The sequence below is a fragment of the Poecilia reticulata genome, chromosome 3 (genome assembly GCF_904066995.2).
Source record: "Poecilia reticulata chromosome 3, P_reticulata-male-v2, whole genome shotgun sequence".
In the NCBI taxonomy this organism is placed as follows: Eukaryota; Metazoa; Chordata; class Actinopteri; order Cyprinodontiformes; family Poeciliidae; genus Poecilia; species Poecilia reticulata.
In genome coordinates, this window is record NC_088832.1 from 10434723 (window position 1) to 10453187 (window position 18465).

Below are 18465 nucleotides of genomic sequence, written 5' to 3' on the forward strand. Positions count from 1 at the left end.
TGAGGTTTTTTTTGTGTCAGTTCAGCAGCAAGATCCGCAACTATTTCTAATACTTTAGAGATTCCAGCTTAATTTGCTGTAAAATATGAATAAATAAAATCTATATTCCTGGGATTTTGGTTGGAATAAAAAGCACAAAGTATTTCACCACTTTGCAGAGGAAACTGATGACTTGAAAAAAAGAATTTCAGAAATAAAATACATTTCCTCGTGTAATGTCAGATTTACTCATACAATGCTGTAAATAGAGCTGAAAGCAGAGGCTCACATACACTGTATAAATGTTGCATAATGTTTTTCTCACTGATAAATCAGACGAAGCTTATCCTCTTTTAGATCAGACAGGATTACCAAAACCATTTCTATTTGCTTAATGTGAAAGGATTTGCTTAGTGAGTTATGGGGGTAGGATTCTTTTTTTTTAATTATTATTTACATAACATTAATATGCATTTAAACAATTACATAAAGTCCAGATGTACGTGTCAGCTTTGTAAGCTTATAACAGATTAATCGGAGACACACCTGTGAATGTATCTCAAGACAACACCTTAAACAAGCTGCTTCCTCTCGCATAGAAAACAGAAATTAGGTAGGAAGAGAATGATGGGTCTCCACAAGTCTGGTTCATCCAAACGTACAATTTCCAGCTGTCTGAAAGAGCCACATTCACATGTTTATAAGATTGTATTTAATTTTAAACACCATGTAAACGTCTTCAGAGAGGAGACTAGTCCTACGCCTCAGATGTTTTTGCATAAAACACTATAAAATAAAAGCGAAATACTGTTGAAAATGCGGCCTGAAAGTCCACTCAGAGAGGAAGAAGCCGAGAGCTTAATTTTAGAGCATGTCCTATTTTCTGATTAAACTAAAAATGAACTCTCTGACCGTGAAGACCAAAGAAGAAGCCTTACAACCCTGACAGCACCATCTCAGTAGTGAAGTATGACGTGTCAGCATCGTTTTCCGAGGCTTTATGACCCAGGAGGGACTGGTTCACATCACAAAACAGATTATATCATGAAGAAAGAACATTAGGTGGAAATACTGGAGCGACTACTCGAGACATCCGCCAGAAAGTTGAAGCTTGGTCACTAGTGGGTTTTCCAAAAGCCATGCAGCCAAAGGTCAATGTTGAACAGGCCATCACAAATCACAGTCCAACAGAGGATTTGTTGTCTGAGCTTAAGAGGTGTGTGTGAGCAAAGTGGCCTACAAAGCCGACTGTTTCTGTCAGGTGGAATAAACCAAATTCCATCAAACGCTTGTAGAAAGATCCCAAAAATGTTTGTCCCCCAAATCAAGAAGTTTAAATGGCAATTCTACCAAATACAAAAGAAATGTAAAAAAAAAAAAAGAAAAGAAAAAAGTTGAGACTCTCCCTTCTTTCATTAATCTGACTTTTAGCAAAAAGAATTAAGTTCATGACTAACCTAAAACAGGAAACATTTAATGATTTAACAGTAAACAGTGAGGAAATATTTCTTTTAATCTAGTTAGACAGCGTATGTAAACATGTTGCTTCAGCTGTACGGTACACGTTGTGTCGGCTCAAACTATCTGCACCACAGGGAAACTGGATATGAGAGTCTTGACTGGATTAATGTCTTATGTTTTCATTTGGTCTATCATTTAGTTCTCTGTTTTGATGGAGTCACTTTGTCTGATCGTTAATCGCAGCTCCTTTAAATATTTAGACTCCACACTTCCTGCACACACGCACACCCACACACGCGCGCGCGCACACACACACACACACACACACACACACACACACACACGCACACCCACACGCGCACACGCACGCACACACACACACACACACACACAGCTGGGTTTACTCTGTTCAGAAATATTTGACTCAAGACTTCATCTCCTCTGCGGTCTTAAGACTTTACGCATTAGCTGATATTTCATTTGACGCTATGAAATCCTGTCAGAGATTTAAATCAGTTATTTGACATCCTCATTCATTTTGTATACAGAATATGTTTTCTGTTGACTTTTATGGCTCGGAAAATCACATCAAAGCATACGCATGTTGCTCTTAAACTCTGGAGATGGATTAAATAAATGAGCAGTATTTTTATTTCCAGGACAAAACTGCCAGAGCTTCTGCTTTTGTATAAGTACTGATATGCTGCTGGCTTAACAGATTACATTTTCCTTAGTTATGGCTTTGATTCTTCAGATCTCATAGTTTAGTTTTGTATTGGTGGCTTTCCTGACTTTTAAGCATAGCCACTTTTCTTTGTTGTCGTTTTACAAAAAATGTGTCTTTAGGAAAGTCATTTCTCCATCCCAAACCTAGTTTTGGTTTGTTTTGGATCGCCTTTGTCCCAGATATTTTTAGCTCTTGATTTGAAGTGAAGTTGAATCATTTCAACCAAGCTCGACAATCAGTCCCTTGTTTTGAAATCCTTACAATGACACTTCCAAAAATATGTCCTGTCATTATGGGCAAGAAGCCATAATATCTGCCAGCCTCAGTCAGTCAGTCATGATGAAGAAGACGACTCCCCAAATACTAACAACTCACAGAAAATCTCTCTAACCTTTCAACTGACAGCTGCTGCTTGGTGAATCTGCTTAGACTGATTCACTTTAGACTTCGTTTTGGTGACAAATGTGCCCACCCATCGCTAAGCGGCTCTGACTCGGAGGCAGGCAGACACTTTATTTGCAGTGAATGCTCTCTTCGCAAAACTGCTGAGGAGAAAAGCCATCCTGATAAATAATTTATCCTAATTAGGCTATTCTGATCCAGTGAAGGGCACGGATATCTGAGAAGGACTCTATCTGCTGCCACAAGCTTGGGTTTTTTTCTTTACTTTCTGGCATTATTACCATCCAGCCATAATTTCTTTTGCCACATTTACACACACACACCACATTCCTAGAATTGTCTTAATGATGTAACTGTCTGCTCAGGCTCAGATGCCTTTCAGATAGCTGCGCTGAGACTACAGTAAAACCTTGGTCCTGTCTATGAACACTTTTCGGTTTATCTTTTCCATAAATGTCAAACTTGCCAAAAATGCTGATTGTTGAGACCCATGACGTGTCAGAGGATGTGGAAAGCCTCAAGCTGCTGTATTTTGGTGATCATATTTGTTCCTGCTGGCCTTCATCATTGTCTAAAACTCAAGCCTTTTACCGCTGTCGCACCAGTGCTTATTGGTCTTTTAATGGCTTATGAATATATGCAGAGGCTAACGCAAGATGCCATGTTTTTGTTGACATGTTGATAACGCTACCTAATATCATGCTTCTGCACGTGGACACTCTGTCTGCACTACTGAAGGTTCCCTCACCATGTCAGCCATAACCTGTACGTTCCTGTATGTCGCTGGTTAGAATTGGACCTCTCTTTTTCATCCATTCAGCAATAATTTGACCACATGGGGGCACTCTCACTCTGTGTGTGGAGTATTTACCCTTAAGCCCAAGATGGTCACTGTAAATCTTTAGCAACTCATCCACATGCGAAATGACTAATTAGGCTGCATCATGAATGATAGTTTTGCTTTTTTTTTTTTTTTTTACACAACTACATGTTTCTTATTGTCAAATAAATAGGCACATAAAAACGAAAATCTGAGTAAGTCAGCATTCAAATGGAGATTTTAATTTACACCTAATTATAGCTATACCTCGTCAAACTGTTTAAGAAGCCTTGGAGGTCAAAGTTTACCAGGACTTTAGGCTGGAAGTATCTACGGGATTAAATAAAAGAATATTAATTGAGAGCAGTCATGGGGATGTTATTTTTGAGGATCACATTACTTTTTGCATCACTGGAGTGCAGAAGTGATAAAGGAAAATCCAATTTTCGCCACGGAGGATTGGAGACGGAATGAGTCCGAACTGATCTTCATTAATGAGCTGAAGCTTAATGAGTGGGTTTAAAAGTCCATAGAAGCTCAGGGACTTTCTGCATTACTAAAAGTTATATTCACTAAAGACGAGGTACAAACGTCCTCCTTCATCGAGAACGTTATAGAGTTCATAACTGAGCTTCAGAATTTCCTCCTTAACCATTTTATTTAAACTCTGCATGTCTGCTTTCACCTGTGACAGGAAAACTGACGAAAAAGTACTTCACTAAATTATCAATCCAGAATATTGCCATAAAATAGTGCAAGTAATTGAGTTTTTAAAAAATAAAATATCTACACGGGTACAAAGTCCAAAGAGAGACTCTGATCTGATCGGAGTTTAATCTTTTATTTCATGACAGAACCATGAAGCACAACCGAGCTTTCACTTAGAATCTCATCTGTTTTCAAAATATAAACTAGGACATGTGGGCTACAGTCGTTTAATTGAAATTTAGACGATTATGTTATAGTCAAGCTTTCTCAAAAATGTTGTATGATTTTTGCCATCTTTTTATTAGGCAAAATAAAAAATGATTTGCCCTTCAGCGAGAAATTAAAGTGTTTTTGTTTTTGTTACATTTTTAGAAAACTTGACTTGATAATGAAGCTTTTAGATCTGTTATTGGATACATGAGTTCACAGGTGCGAATGTCACATTCGCTGTGTAAAAGCATTAAAGGTGCTTTTACACCATTATTTTTCACATGTTTGAATTTAATGTAATTCCTTTGAATCAGTGCAATTATGTCAGATGAACTCGAATTTGTAAAGAAATTTAATGCATTTTGTAGCTGGGAGAAAAGTTAAGAACATTCAACTTCTGGAATGGCCTTAAACTCAACTCTATGTTTTGGACTGTGTTTAAAAGCCAAGTCAGTGCCAGGAAATGAAATGAACTCTGAAGAAGAGGGGTCAAATACGGTGAGGATGACGGGAGAAGCTCATTGTCAACATTTGACCAGCCTTGCAATGTATTCCTTAACAGACAGATCTGAGAGCCCTCTCAGTTTCTTCACTGTAACAATAACAGAACCAGAACCTGTTCTGACATTCGGGGAAATCCTTGAAATGTCCGACTTCATTAGCAGCTACCTGTCGTCAAAGAAATCTCCCTCTCTCCTCCCGCTCAGCCAAACCGTTTCTTTCTTTCTGCTCATCCTGTCTTCCTTTGTGCTGTTGAGCAGACACACCTGTCATATTCAGGCAAGCCTCATTCTTCCCTCTGAATGAACGTCAGAGACGGCCAAACAATCTCTGCACTAAAATTAAAGACAGTGATTTATTGTTCCAGCCTCCAAAGCAGGGTTTTTGTTCCTTTATGAGCAGCAGCTGGCACGTTTTGCAGCACAGAAAAGGAGCAAAAGTCTTCACCAGGCACCCTAATCACAAAACCAGGTATGATGATGGTGCTGCAGGAGAACAATGAGGAGACAGAGCAGCAGCGGGGGTTCGAGTAAACAGGAGGGGAAGAAGAAAAAAAGAAAACATAAAACAGAGCTGCACGGGAAACAAAGCAAGTCTGCGGCGGAGGTGGTTGCAGATGAGCGCAGGAGTTGAAAAAGAAGAAGCCGTGAAAGGCTGAAATTCAGAGGAGGAAAAGCAGCAGTGCCTGGAGTCTAGCAACTATTAATAATGTATCAGGGGGGCGACTAGCACGCTCGCTCCTCATCTGGAGACACCAACTACACCTCATCAACTAAAACACCAGGGAGCCACAAAGGCTTTGAGCAGCTGCAGCACAGCAGCCTGGCCGGCCCCACAAACGCACAACATGCAAGTCGATGGGTCATCAGCAGCACTGGTATTAAAAACAATGTCATTTAGCGCCTCATGTTTCAGGGTTTGCAAAAGATTTTTTTATTTTTTTGTCATCATTAATACTTTTATTTTTATGCATTTTGCAATTACACTCTTTTTTTTCATTCTATTATTTAAATTCATTAATAGTTTATAAATATTGAAGACAACTTGTGCTTCTTTTTTATGCATTTCTAATTTCGAATGTGTGTTTATTAGAAAATAAACATATTCTTCTTTTTCAGATATTAATACGTTTGCTTTGCTATATTGTGGATATTTTCTTCCCAACACTATTCCAGGGTGTTTTCTTGCCTTGAAAAGTGGATTCCGCTCAGAAATATTCTGCATAAAATCATAAGTGCAAGTCGCTTTCTCCCATCTGTGTGTGGAAGGCACACACACATACACACACATACACACGTGTACATGCAAACATGCGTGCATGGTGGCGTTGCAGCTTCCTAAGCGGTCAATTGTGCAGCAGGAACAAATATTGCAAGACAAAACTTCTGCACAGAAAACAACATCTGCAACACCTCAATAAATACTTAATGTGAAAAGCTTCTACATTGTGCTGACGTTACACAAACATTTAGAAGACTCCCCCCCTAAGGAAACCCACTTTGTTTTCCACTTGAAGGTGGAGTGAGTGTTTCCCTAAAGCAAACATTCTCTTAACATTAAAAAAAAGAAAAAAGCTTATCTGCAGATTTTTTTTTTTGGTTTTCAGTTTTTTGTTTGCTAATTATTTTTCTTTCAATGCACTGTATTTTTCACCAAAAGGAGAGTTCACAGTACAGAGGAGGGAAAAAACTACAAATAATATAAATTAGGAAATAAATCGCCTACATTTGGTGAGTTAAATGTATTTCAGTCAAACCTAATGTTGAACTTGTTAAACTGTTTTTTTTAGCTCTGCAGGAACCTGCCAGCAGCTCCTGACTGGGAAGCTTCCTTAAGAGAACACTGACATCTTGTGGCGGAACTGGATACTGCATGTAAAAAAAAAAATTTAAAAATTAAACAAGAGTTCAGCGTCTCGGAACAAAACAATGCTACTTTTGGTTGAAGCTGATAGGTTTGACTCAACCTCAGTTCTGTGAGTACCTGATTCGTTGTTATGAACATTTAGCATCTTATGTATCTTCACTTATAATCGTTTGGTGACAAACATGTTAAACCCACAAAAAAATGGACAGGATTTGACTAAGCTGCTGTTTCCAGTATTTTCACACTGGAAGCCCTTTCTCCAAAAGGTATTGCAAAAGAATATAACCATTTTTGTAAATACCATGAATCATGAATTCAACCCACCTCCATGTCTTTTGTTTAATAAATAACATATGTATTTAAAATATCAAATTGAACTGGATCTTAAACAGGATTTGTTATTATCCTGATCAGCAGGGCAGTGGCGGTAGTCCCACAGGCCAAAAACATGCCTGTAAGATTAAGCATTGTTTTTCTTCTTTTTTTTTATTATCCTGAGGAGGGAATGTTGTTTGCCCTGTTGCAGACTGGCAGCTTGTCCAGGGTGGATCTCATGTTTCGCCCAAGGACTGTTGGTGAAAAATACCTGGCTTCCTGTGTCATTGAAAGGATGAACATGTACATCATGTGGGACTTTTTGCCTCTCTTGCCATTTATTCAATGTATCAAGGATTACTATGTGATTTAGCCACTGCTTGCCGACTAAAGGACACAAAATATGAATAAAGTTCATCATCTATGCCTAAGACGCTTCCCTGACTATTCCTGGTTTGTTCATTAAATTCTTACAGCTTTCACTCTCTTCTCTGTTTTTATTACCAGTGCTCTTTTTCCTTCTCGCTCTTTTTAAAACACTTCAACATCCTATTTGATGTTTCGTTTTCAGGGGGCGCACTAGTTCACATTTCGACAAATATCAAGATCACGCTATGAAACCTAGATTCACCTGAGAATAAGCGGTGCCTCGATAGCTCATTATTCAACAGAGGTAGCTTTTAAAAATTAACTGAGAGTCAACAAAAAAAAATCATGCAGCTTAAAGTGTTGGTCATTCTCACTGTTACTAATTCCTGAAACAGCAGCTATGAATAATTCTCCAGCACTTCATTGTTTAATGATTTCAAATGTGCTCACCACTTCAGCGATGGATTAACGCAGATCTACTGAGGTAGAACAAATATCAGGCAGCTGATGACTGGTGCAGATGTGATGTGTCAGATTTATGTATTTATGATTGATGTAGAGGTCATGCAAAAGTGACACATAAAAAAGAATGGTTTTGACTGATAACTAAACCAAAATGTAAAAAAAAATTAAACAGATAATCATAAAAAAAAAAAAAATCCATTCTGGGGTTGGGCTAGTCAGTTTCTTTACTTGGTGTTAGAAAGAATAGAAAAGTGAGAGACTCTGGGGCTTGGATTAAAATTTTTTATCAAATTAATTCCAAGGTCTGTAATTAATCGAAACGAATCGCATTTGAATCACGAACCATTTATGTACAAAATAGCCATTTATAATATAAACCAATTTTTTGCAACTAAGCCATTAAATAAACAAATGAGTTCAGAAACAAGTGAATTTATTGCTTGTAATCAGTTTATGTTTAGCAAATTTTAATCAAAAAACAAAATATTTTGTGGACAAAATAAACATTTTCATTTCATAAACCCTTTTTACTACTGAATTATTGAATAAGTAGACTGGTAAGATTAAGGATATTTATTGTTTTTAGTCATTATTTGGGTTATTCAACAATGAGATTGTTGAAAGTGCTACTATACGTATTCAGCTCTCAAGAGTTTCAGCAACAGCTGAAAATCATAATGTATTTAAGTTGTTACAGCTTAAAAACATTACAAAATATTTATGAAAACATTTTTCAAGCTGTTGCTAAGAGCCTCCTCCTGGCTCTGATTGGTTGTTTCGTCATCAGTGTGTTTTTGCAAATGACAGTAGGACCACAAGTTGGAGGCAGAGTCACTTGATTTTGTCACATATTATTTGTCTCATATTATACAGTCACAACATAGTGATAGTTTTAACAAATATGTAAAAAAAAAGAACATGTTGGTTACAAAAGTTACATACTGCAGCTTTAAATCAGACAAAGACACAAAAAAAGATGTGCCTGTCTTTTTACTCGGTGTATCTAAACTTTTGGTTTCAACAGATTTTTCATTGTTTATAAATTCATGGGTTTAGGGGTTCAGTAAATTATGCGCATTTTGCTATCATGGTCTGAAGCAACATCTGGAACTATACATAGCAGTTTAAAGGAATTCAGAGTAAGCATTCAGTTCAAAACCTTCAGAAAGTCTTTTTAAAGATTACAGGAATTTGGAAGTAGATAATAAAGAAAATAAGGATTGCTTAAAACGTATGTTTAATCTAGAAAATAAAAACGAAATAGCAAACAAAACAAAGCTTCAGGTGCACGACAGCAACATTCTTTCAGCAGACGGTCGTGTTTTCACGCCCTGCCTCTCACAGGTTATTACTCTGGCGCTTGACATTGTTTGAAGGGTAAATTTGAAAGAAGAACTCATTAACAAAGATCACAACAGTGGAAACTGAGTCTGTGCCAATCCAACTCGGCTCTCAGTCACACACACACACACACACACGCACACACGCACACACACACACACACACACACACACACACACACACACACACACACACACACACGCACACACACACACACACACACACACACACACACACACGCACACACACACACACACACACACACACACATTGGCTGCACTGGAGAGTCTAAATCAGTTCATTGGGATTTTCCACAGGATGGATTATTGAGGGTGGTTCTAAGACAAACAAAAGTATTATTTTTGGGATTGGACTGTTCTTAATCTTTAAATTTGAGAGTTTCCTTTATTAAGTGTAATCAAACTTCTAACAGAAGTTTCAGAATCCAATGAGTTTCATTTGGATTAATGCTTTGAAATGAAGCATCGTCTCACTCTTGTGTTTGAACTGAGACTGGCTGAGCGACCATTACTGGGGGTAAGCTGCTGTCACCAGCAACATACTGGGAACCGTTCCCGTTTTATTTCCAGCTTGAACAAACAACAGCGCGCTTCACTTCCTAATACTGGCATCTTGTTGGTCTTCATTGCTGCAAAGTTTGAACAAGATAAGATACTCTGGAAGGTCTGATCGGACCGGCCCATCCCTCCACCGAGGTCAGACATCACACCGTAAAGCAAAGGAGTTCTGTTTACTGTGCTGACAGACTGACTCACACCCTTCATTAACCAGCCTTGCCTCGTCTGAACCCACACAAAACTCGGGTGACATTCAGATTCGGTCTTGAGTTTTTTTTTGTTGGTGTTGTTGCAGAAAGTGGCCGAAAGAATCTCCTCCAGTGGCATTGTGTCTTTGTCAATGGGTGAAACCTGCAATACCAGCTCCACTGTTTTGCAATGTCAGGATTTTGCATTTGGAAGAAGGTCTTGCATTTGTATCAGAATTATAAAATGTTATTAGCTTAGTCCTTGAAACCCCCCCTTCTTCTGCAAAAGTAAATGAGAATCAAGTGAATATTTTTTACCCTCCTACTTGTGGGAAAACAGTTGTTTGTGAGCGTACACCTGTTGTGCGTACACGGCCTCCACCTCCGCAGAGACAATATGAGGAGGAGGAGGAGGAGGAGGAGTGGCTCACTGCACTGGATATTCCTGCCGGGTTTGAAGAGGAAGGGGAGGAACCCTGCAGACGGCATGGCAACACACACCTTCATAGAGTGTGAGGCACACCCCGCCTGTGGCCTCAGTTCAGCTCTCCCCTCTGACGGCGGCGGCGGCACCCTGAAGTCATGCTCAGTCTCATCAAACTTCAACGAGTCTTCAGCATCTATCAGGTGCCCAAAGTAAGTCCATCTTCACTGCACGTTCATTAAAAGAAAAAAAAAAAAAGAACTGATTTCACCTCTTTTATTTTGACTTGCCTGAATCAGAGGGAGGAGTGGTGGAGGAATGAGGACTTTCAGTCATTAGGAGTGGAGAAGATTTATGTGTTAAAGAATAACTTTTTTAAACATTCCTGTTCTTATCTTGCTCAGAACTTTACTTTCCCGCTCATCCAGCAGTTCAGAAGAAACGTCTTTGTATTTACTTCATCTCAACTGTATTGCGAATAAATCTGTACCTCCTGATTAATTTGTACCTTCTATATTAAACATTTCCTGCGGTTATCCGTCTCACGTGGAAATTTATTTTTGTTTTGCCTGCAGAACAGAAGTGAATAAAAACAGGTTTCTCAGATCTCCCTTAAAAGTGCAAGCCAAAAACAATGTTGTTTTTTTGTTTCTTCTGTGTGGAGGTTTACCATGAGGACAGCATCATTTCTGGGTACCGGCACCCCAGGAGCTCCGCCACCGACTGCATCCTCAGCCTCTTCCAGATGACCAATGAGACGCTCAACATCTGGACACACTTTCTACCCACCTGGTAAGCTGAAAACGTTTAAGTATTTTGGTTTAGTTTTTGCTCTGTGTGCTAAAATAAAAATAAAACGAGGCACCTGTCAGAATTTTTTTTAAGATAACACACTGACCCTGGAAGCAGGGAAACTTTCACTGACTTCATCCTTTTATTAAGCTTCTGTTATTCTGCAAATTGTTTTGTGTCAGTTTCCTCCATTTGGCCGGATATCACATACCTGAATTAAAGAGGTAAAGCAACTACATAACAACACGAAGCACCCAAAAAAAACAACAAAAAAACACGTGCCCACATCATGGGAAGGGAATCACACACATCCTGCAAAACCTGCAGGCCAAAGAGTTTTCCAGACGTTCCTTGCATAATTATCAGCTTTTTCTTTAATCACAGGAACATTCTTAAGATTCTCATGATTCCATTTTTATCTTCCGGAGAAATCTGGTTGGCCTTGTTTACTGTCCAGGTCCTGCACAGGATTAGATTATATTTCTACATGCATGTACTTTTCCCAGTCTTCCACCAGTGTAACCCGACACAGACTGAACTTACTGACAGGTTTTGTTTTCAAGTCACCATCACAGCAACCATATGGGTCCAGGCTTAGAGGAGATCCCTCTAAGTTTATACAGTTTTTGCATTATTAAACTGATTTGCCTGTTGGATTTTTTTCATAAACAAGGAGTAGATTAGGTTCATGTGACATGAATAAGAGACATAGTGGAAGTTACACACAGCGCCGAAACAGTGACAACTTGTCAACGACGCAGGGAAAGAAGAGACTCTTTATCTGGTTGTGGTGTTTGTTCCATGAGAAAACATCAGAATGTGTCCTGCAGATCAGCTGTGCATCAAATCACATTTTTAACAAAACGGTTGTCACCGAAAGCCAATCTAATAGTTTATTATAAAATGTAGTTACAACAACAAAAGCCCGCCAAGAAGAAAGAAATCTCCTCAAAAAAAGAGAGAAAAAAATACAACAGAACAGGGCAGTAAGGATTCATAGATTCCTTATCATACCCAGCCATAAATGAGCTGCTACATCATTCAGTTTTACAACTACATTTAAAAAACGCTATGGGGCATCGTGATTCAGGCGAGCAGATGACCAAATCCAAGCATGATTCCCACGTACAGAAACATAAAAGGAGGAAAAGGGGAGAAAGAAATGACACTTTCTGCTGACATGGGACTACCAGTCAGCAAATATTTATGATTTAAATGATGGGTAGGACGGAGTATTTCCAGTATGAGCCGAACTTATACAAATATTTCCAAAAAGACTCCAGATCTGGCCAGATTTGTCACTTAAGATTCTGAACAGAAGAACAGAAAACATGGAAACCCGACAAACGTGCGTGAGCAGAACGGAAGTCTGCCATCTCAATATTAATTAAGGCAAGACAGCAAAAGAACGCCACAGGTGTTACATCAGTGACGTGTTTATCAACCACGCCTACTTTGTGATAGAGAGCAGGTGAAGGGTCAGTGGAGTTTTAATTTCAGTTAACCAGACACATGCTTTGCGTGTGTTTTCTTTTTTTTCTCCTTGTCTTTATTCACCCTGGTAAACACGAGGATTTCACCTCGACATTCCTCTGCCGTGGAATCCCAATCAAATCTTTACAGGGGGAAATCACCTAATTTTCAAATTGTTTAGCAAAACTATCCTTTATATATATATATATATATATAATTTTTTTACCCCCAAAAACCCAGAGCCTCGTGTTGACCCCCTCAGGTTCCTCCACCTGCTCGGCTTAACATCAGCGCCTGGATGTTTTCCAAATGCTCAGCTGCAAACCTCAGGGCGCATCCAGCTTGTCTGCATGTGTGTGTGTGTGTGTGTTTGTGTTTATGTGAGTATCCTAAAGTTGCTGCTGAGATCAGTGCCCCTCGTGGCCTCGCTTTCACTTCCTCCCAAACGAGACGCCGGCCTGCTTTGGCTGCGCTGTCCAAAAAGACAAGGAGGGGGGGGGGTGTTCATCAAACCTGTGTGTGTGTGTGTGTGTGTGTGTGTGTGTGTGTGTGTGTGTGTGTGTGTGTGTGTGTGTGCGTGTGTGTGCGTGTGCGTGCGTGTGTGTGTGTGTGTAGATGTGGGTCTGTTTGGAATATCGTGAAGACACACAGGTGCTTGTGTCAAGGGGGAGAGGTGGACCTAAAGGCCTGGCACTAATGAGCAGCTCTGCGCTTCGGGCTTTCATGCGTAGTGCCACAATTAGCTAACTGCTTAGTCACGGGGAAACACACTGACGGCAACACGCAACGCACACTACCACTGTGTAGTCCTCTTAGCTGTTACGTAACTGACTGGTGCAGGAAAAAAAAACTGGTTTAATTGAGGGATAATGACTCATAATTGTATACAGAGATTGTGTTTTCTGAAGGAGCAGCGTCTACTTATTGTTGGATAATTGTGCTCATAATTTCGTGGGCTGTTTTCTTTCTAAGATGACCAGCTCTTGTGAACATTTATGACTCATCTGCTATAAAAGTCATATTTAATGCCTGTGCAAACAGAAACGAACAAATAATATATTGTAGTACTAAATGAAAGCACTAAAGTTCCCCTACTTCGCTGCTGTAGTCTGGAAGGAAGAAGTCTGTTTATGCTGCACTCGCACCCACATTTACATGCAAAATATTAGACACTAAATGTTGATATACCCCTCTGTTTTCTCCTCTGCATGCGTTTCCTCATGTTGCTGACACAAAATAATAAATGTGACTTTTCCTGACACTGTTGTTTGAACATATGAGATGTTGCATTTTTTTTCTCATGAAGGTTTTATTAGGGATATTTGTGTTTCGGGTTCATCTCAGATCTTCTTCATCTTCGTTAAATTTGCACATCTGCCAGTTATTACTTTAACAGCCCTTTGTTTTAAACTAGCATAATGTGAAAGGTTTATCTTGCAAAGGGCAGAGAAGTTCAATACAAAGAATAAACAAAAATCTGAAATTGTTATATGTCATATATGTGTCTCTTTGCGCTCCTCTGAATTAGAGGGCAATTTAGTAATATTTTAATAATGTAAATAAGGTTTACTCACTTTGACCCCCTGTATTTCTGAGAGAAATACACTGATGATGGGGCTTTTTGAGAAAAAAATCAGCACAGTGACTATAAGAAGAAAATGAATGTACATTAAATAAATACATTTGGGGGTAAAAGCAAAACTTGAAATCCAACAGTGCCACTGTCTTAGTTTTTTTTAAAGATTATTTTTTAACGATACAGATCAGGCTACTTTGAAGGACACACTATTTAACTCTCAACATTGTGAAATATGTTTTCAGTTTTCACTCTTAAACGTACAAAGTCGTTCTTTCAGCTGTTGATGCAGGTATGGCATTCTTCACTCTTCAGCTACTGCAAAAACATCATTCTTGCCAGTTTTGTCTTGTGGATAATCACTGCAGTTGACACTGGCTGTTACCAAAATTTTTTTTTTTTCTTTCTATCAGGCAGGAAAGTAACACGTTTTTTCGTTCTTTTTGGGCAGGTACTTTCTGTGGAAACTGGTGACGGTGGTGCTGATGCAGCAGGGATGGCAGGACTCCTTCACCTGGCCTCTGATGGTCTTCCTCCTCTCCTGCTGCATTTATCCGTTGGCGTCCAGCTGCGCTCACACCTTCAGCACCATGTCGCCGCGGGCGCGCCACATCTGCTTCTTCTTTGATTACGGGGCGCTCAGCTTCTACAGCCTGGGTGAGCGCATCCTCTCTACACCCAGAGTCGTGAAAGTTTAAAAGCTTCTGTCAGCGCTCTCTCAAACGATTTAGCTACCCTTTTGAAATTCGCTTAATACCAATATTTGCTTTGAATTAGAGAACATGGTTGCAAAATGTCAGAACGGTTTGCATTTGCTCTCGACGTGAAAGCGTTTATTTAGTTAGAATATTCTTTTTCATTGGCAAAGATCTATTTTCCTGATATTAAATAACTTTGAACGATCGCTTTCCGTCGCTGCAGGGGCTGCAGTCGTTTATTCATTTTACGCTTTCCCTGACAAGTGGGTGAACAGCTCCTTTCATCAGTGGTACATCCCCATCGCCACGGCCAACACTGTCGTCTGCACCGTCCTGGCCTGCTACTCCAGGTATGAGCGAGGAAATGATCTGTTGCTACTTTTAGTAGAAGTATGTAAAGTTGCGTTTTATTCTTGAGCCAAGTGAAGATCGTCTTACACACACAAACTCGTTAATGACTTTTATGGCATCGTCAGCTAATCCCTAACCTTTCGTCTCCTCTCTCTCCCTCTGTCACTCAGGCTTGGCTTTCCGTTCCTGCAATATAACAGCGACATTGTGAAAAGGTAAAGAGACTGCGAACAGGAAAAGAAAAAACATCTTCTTTCTTTTTTGTCTTAATCATCTTCCAGAACATTTGTACAATTATTCTGTGTCAAGAAGTGTCGGAAAAGCAAAATGCAGCCGCCTTCTAGACTTTTCTCGCGATTTGTCATGCGGCAGCCACGACAGATACTTGTTGCATATTTGGAGGAACTATTGAGCAACATTCTGCTCAGAGCAGTGGGTGTTGGTTGGCAGTGATTACAGGGACCAGCCCTAATCTGGGCCGTGTAGTTTCACATGGTTAAGTCAAACAAAGAGCAGCTCAATGTGTTGAGTAACAATCACCCTACTGTAAGAAAAGCAACGCTTATCCCGATTTCTGTCTGTTACACATTACAAATAATGTCAACCAGACTCTTGATAGATCCTCATCAGGACTATTTGACCATGAGGAATTGTTAGTCCATGTATTTTGATTGCATAGTCATTTAAAAATATATATATATATTTTTTCTTTTTCCAGATTACCTGAGAATCCAAGCTTCAGCAAATTCTTTCGCATCCTTGCCTTCGGCTACCCCTGCCTGTTTGACAACATTCCTCTCTTCTACAGGGTACGCCTGCTTTCATCCTCTTTACACCGAGCACCTGCTTCTTTGCACTCGGCTCACCTTGTACACTAGGATACTCTATACTATTCTAAATCTTGATAAGGTTTAGACATTTTGTGTTTAGTGGGGCAAGAAATGTATAAATTCACAACAGAAGACCAATAGTCTGTTACTGAAATAGATGGAAACCTTCCTCACTCCTCTTTTGAGGTAGAATCTTTTTTTTCTATTTTGGACTTTTCATTTGCTTGACTGGCAGACGTGTATTTATGACTTACATCTCAGCAGTGCTTCAGTTTAAGCCTCGTCAAGAGACGTTAGCACGCTCAACATGCTTTGTAGATCCCTGTTTTTCGCTGAGATCGCGTTTGTGTCGTGTTCCCAGGTGTTCCTGTGCACGGGGGACGGCTGCACTGACAACGACACCAACATCCTCCACTACAAACACATCGGCTTGGCTCTCCTCACCGGCTTCCTGTTTGCCACCCGCTTACCTGAGCGCCTGGCACCCGGCAGCTTCGACTACATAGGTGAGATTCCTCCACTGAGGCGCGGCCATTGTTTTCAAGCTCTCACCAGTAAGGTCACTGCAGGTTGTAGTGTAAGTTGATTCAAATTCTTAATGAACATAGTCAACCAAACAAAGGCAAAGTTAGGATTCGTCACATAAACACAGTGCTAGATTTGACACTCTTGAGAAAACTTTGAAAACAGGCACAAATAAAGTGCAAATCGTGCAAGACACCAACATTAATACAGTATTTGCATGTTTGGAACAAAAACCTAAGCAGTGCTTAAATGATCCATGTTTATAATAGTGACTGTATCTCAAAAATCAACATATATAACCAACAATTGGTTGAACAAAGACAATACAGTTTGAACAAACTTATGGACTCATAAATGTCAAGAAAATGTACTAACATAAAAAATTAAGTAAATGACAACATTTCTGACAAATGATAAAGATGGATGCTACACTCGTATTACTCATAGCTACACTCATAGCTTTGGTTACTTTTATTAAAGATATCTTGTATACCTGAGCTCATAAGTGAAAACGTATTTACCTGAAGCTCAAAGAGTCCATGTCGCTTTACAGCTACCTGTTTTATTTGACTGTGAAACATTCACATATTTTTTATTTATTTTTTTTTTTTTACTTTCCGTTTTTCTGTTAAACCTTGTGAAAAAGCGTTAATGCACAACCACTGCTGGGTCATTGCTAACAGCCAGTAAATCATTTGCTCTGTGGTGAAATAAATTATTTACTGGCTCAAGTGTGACTCGACTGCTCCCCCTGCAGGTCACAGCCACCAGCTCTTTCACGTGTGCGGCATCCTCGGCACCCACTTCCAAATGCTGGCCGTAGAGCAGGACATGGTGACGCGACGCCCCTGGCTCACTGCCAACTCCATACCCGTCTCGTTTGCTAACTCTCTGGGTCCAGCACTGCTTTGTGTGGTGGTGAATTTGATCATCATCTGCCTCTTTAGTCTACCTCTCCTTTCTGGCCCGGCGTGCCAGAAAAGCAAACAGGGAAAAAATAAAAAGAAAGCGGCAACCAAAGTCTGCTCCTGCTACTAAATCTTGACCCAGGTTTGATAGATGAGTGAAAAGAAGAGGGGCTTAAAAAGAAACAGTGTACAAGCATTCAGCTGTGATAGCTGCTGTTAAAGTATTCAAGAGCTGAGCTGAAAATCTAGGGACGAGTTGCACAATGCACTTAAATACAATGAACATAATAAATGCAACTGTTTCTAATGAAACTTATTCTTGTATAGAGCAGCTGGATTGCTGTATTATTCATCGGTGCTTCATATGTTTGTACAGAGGTGTCTGTGTGTGTTTTTTTTACTGTGATCTCTGAGTGTCATACATATGGTGAATGAAGAGACTACAGGGAACAAAAATGATGTCAAGTTCAAAATTCACTTTTTAATTTTGAATTTACAGGCTGAGATTGTCACTTTAAGTTTTCACGTTCATAACTCTCAGGTCTTTTAGATGGCACTGTTGAAGGGTTTTTTTTTTTACGATCGACATAGTGATGGCCTCATAAATTGTGTGGTTACTCATGAAACTATTAACCAAGGATGTTGTCATATGATTCATGTGTCTGTCTTCTTGCAAGTTGCTGCTAACATTTTTATTTGCTTTGTTTTGTAAAACATGTAAAAAGAAAGTATTTAAGTTCAAATTTATTTATTATATTTTTTCCCAATAAAATTCAAACCAAGTCTGAATTTTGTTTTTTATTCCAATCACTGTCTTGTCCATTCATCCATCATCTATAGTCTACACCTGAAAACACAACCTTACCAACAGGGCAGGATTTAGTTTTTCTAAAATGCGCCACATGGTTAAATAATATAGAAATTATTTGCATGTTTTTCAGTCTCTAGAATGTCTAGA

The 18465-nt window shown here is 39.4% G+C and overlaps 1 protein-coding gene across 1 annotated transcript; it reads left to right on the top strand.

Annotated features, from left to right (window-relative positions):
• The first annotated feature begins 10243 nt into the window (after positions 1-10243).
• On the top strand, positions 10244-18296 carry paqr5b (progestin and adipoQ receptor family member Vb). The gene is made up of 8 exons (XM_008404651.3): positions 10244-10566; positions 11019-11146; positions 14647-14852; positions 15117-15243; positions 15415-15459; positions 15963-16053; positions 16436-16580; positions 17357-18296. Exons 1-8 carry the CDS (start codon positions 10513-10515, stop codon positions 17635-17637), a joined length of 1077 nt encoding a protein of 358 aa, XP_008402873.1. The 5' UTR covers positions 10244-10512; the 3' UTR covers positions 17638-18296.
• Positions 18297-18465: the final 169 nt, after the last annotated feature.

What these genes read in the sequence shown, in the direction of transcription:
- paqr5b (XM_008404651.3), top strand. Translation starts at nt 10,513, where the DNA reads ATGCTCAGTCTCATCAAACTTCAACGAGTCTTCAGCATCTATCAGGTG. An exon ending in ACATTCCTCTCTTCTACAGG is followed by an intron (nt 16,054 to 16,435) that starts GTACGCCTGCTT and finishes TCGTGTTCCCAG; the next exon opens with GTGTTCCTGTGCACGGGGGA. An exon ending in CGGCAGCTTCGACTACATAG is followed by an intron (nt 16,581 to 17,356) that starts GTGAGATTCCTC and finishes CTCCCCCTGCAG; the next exon opens with GTCACAGCCACCAGCTCTTT.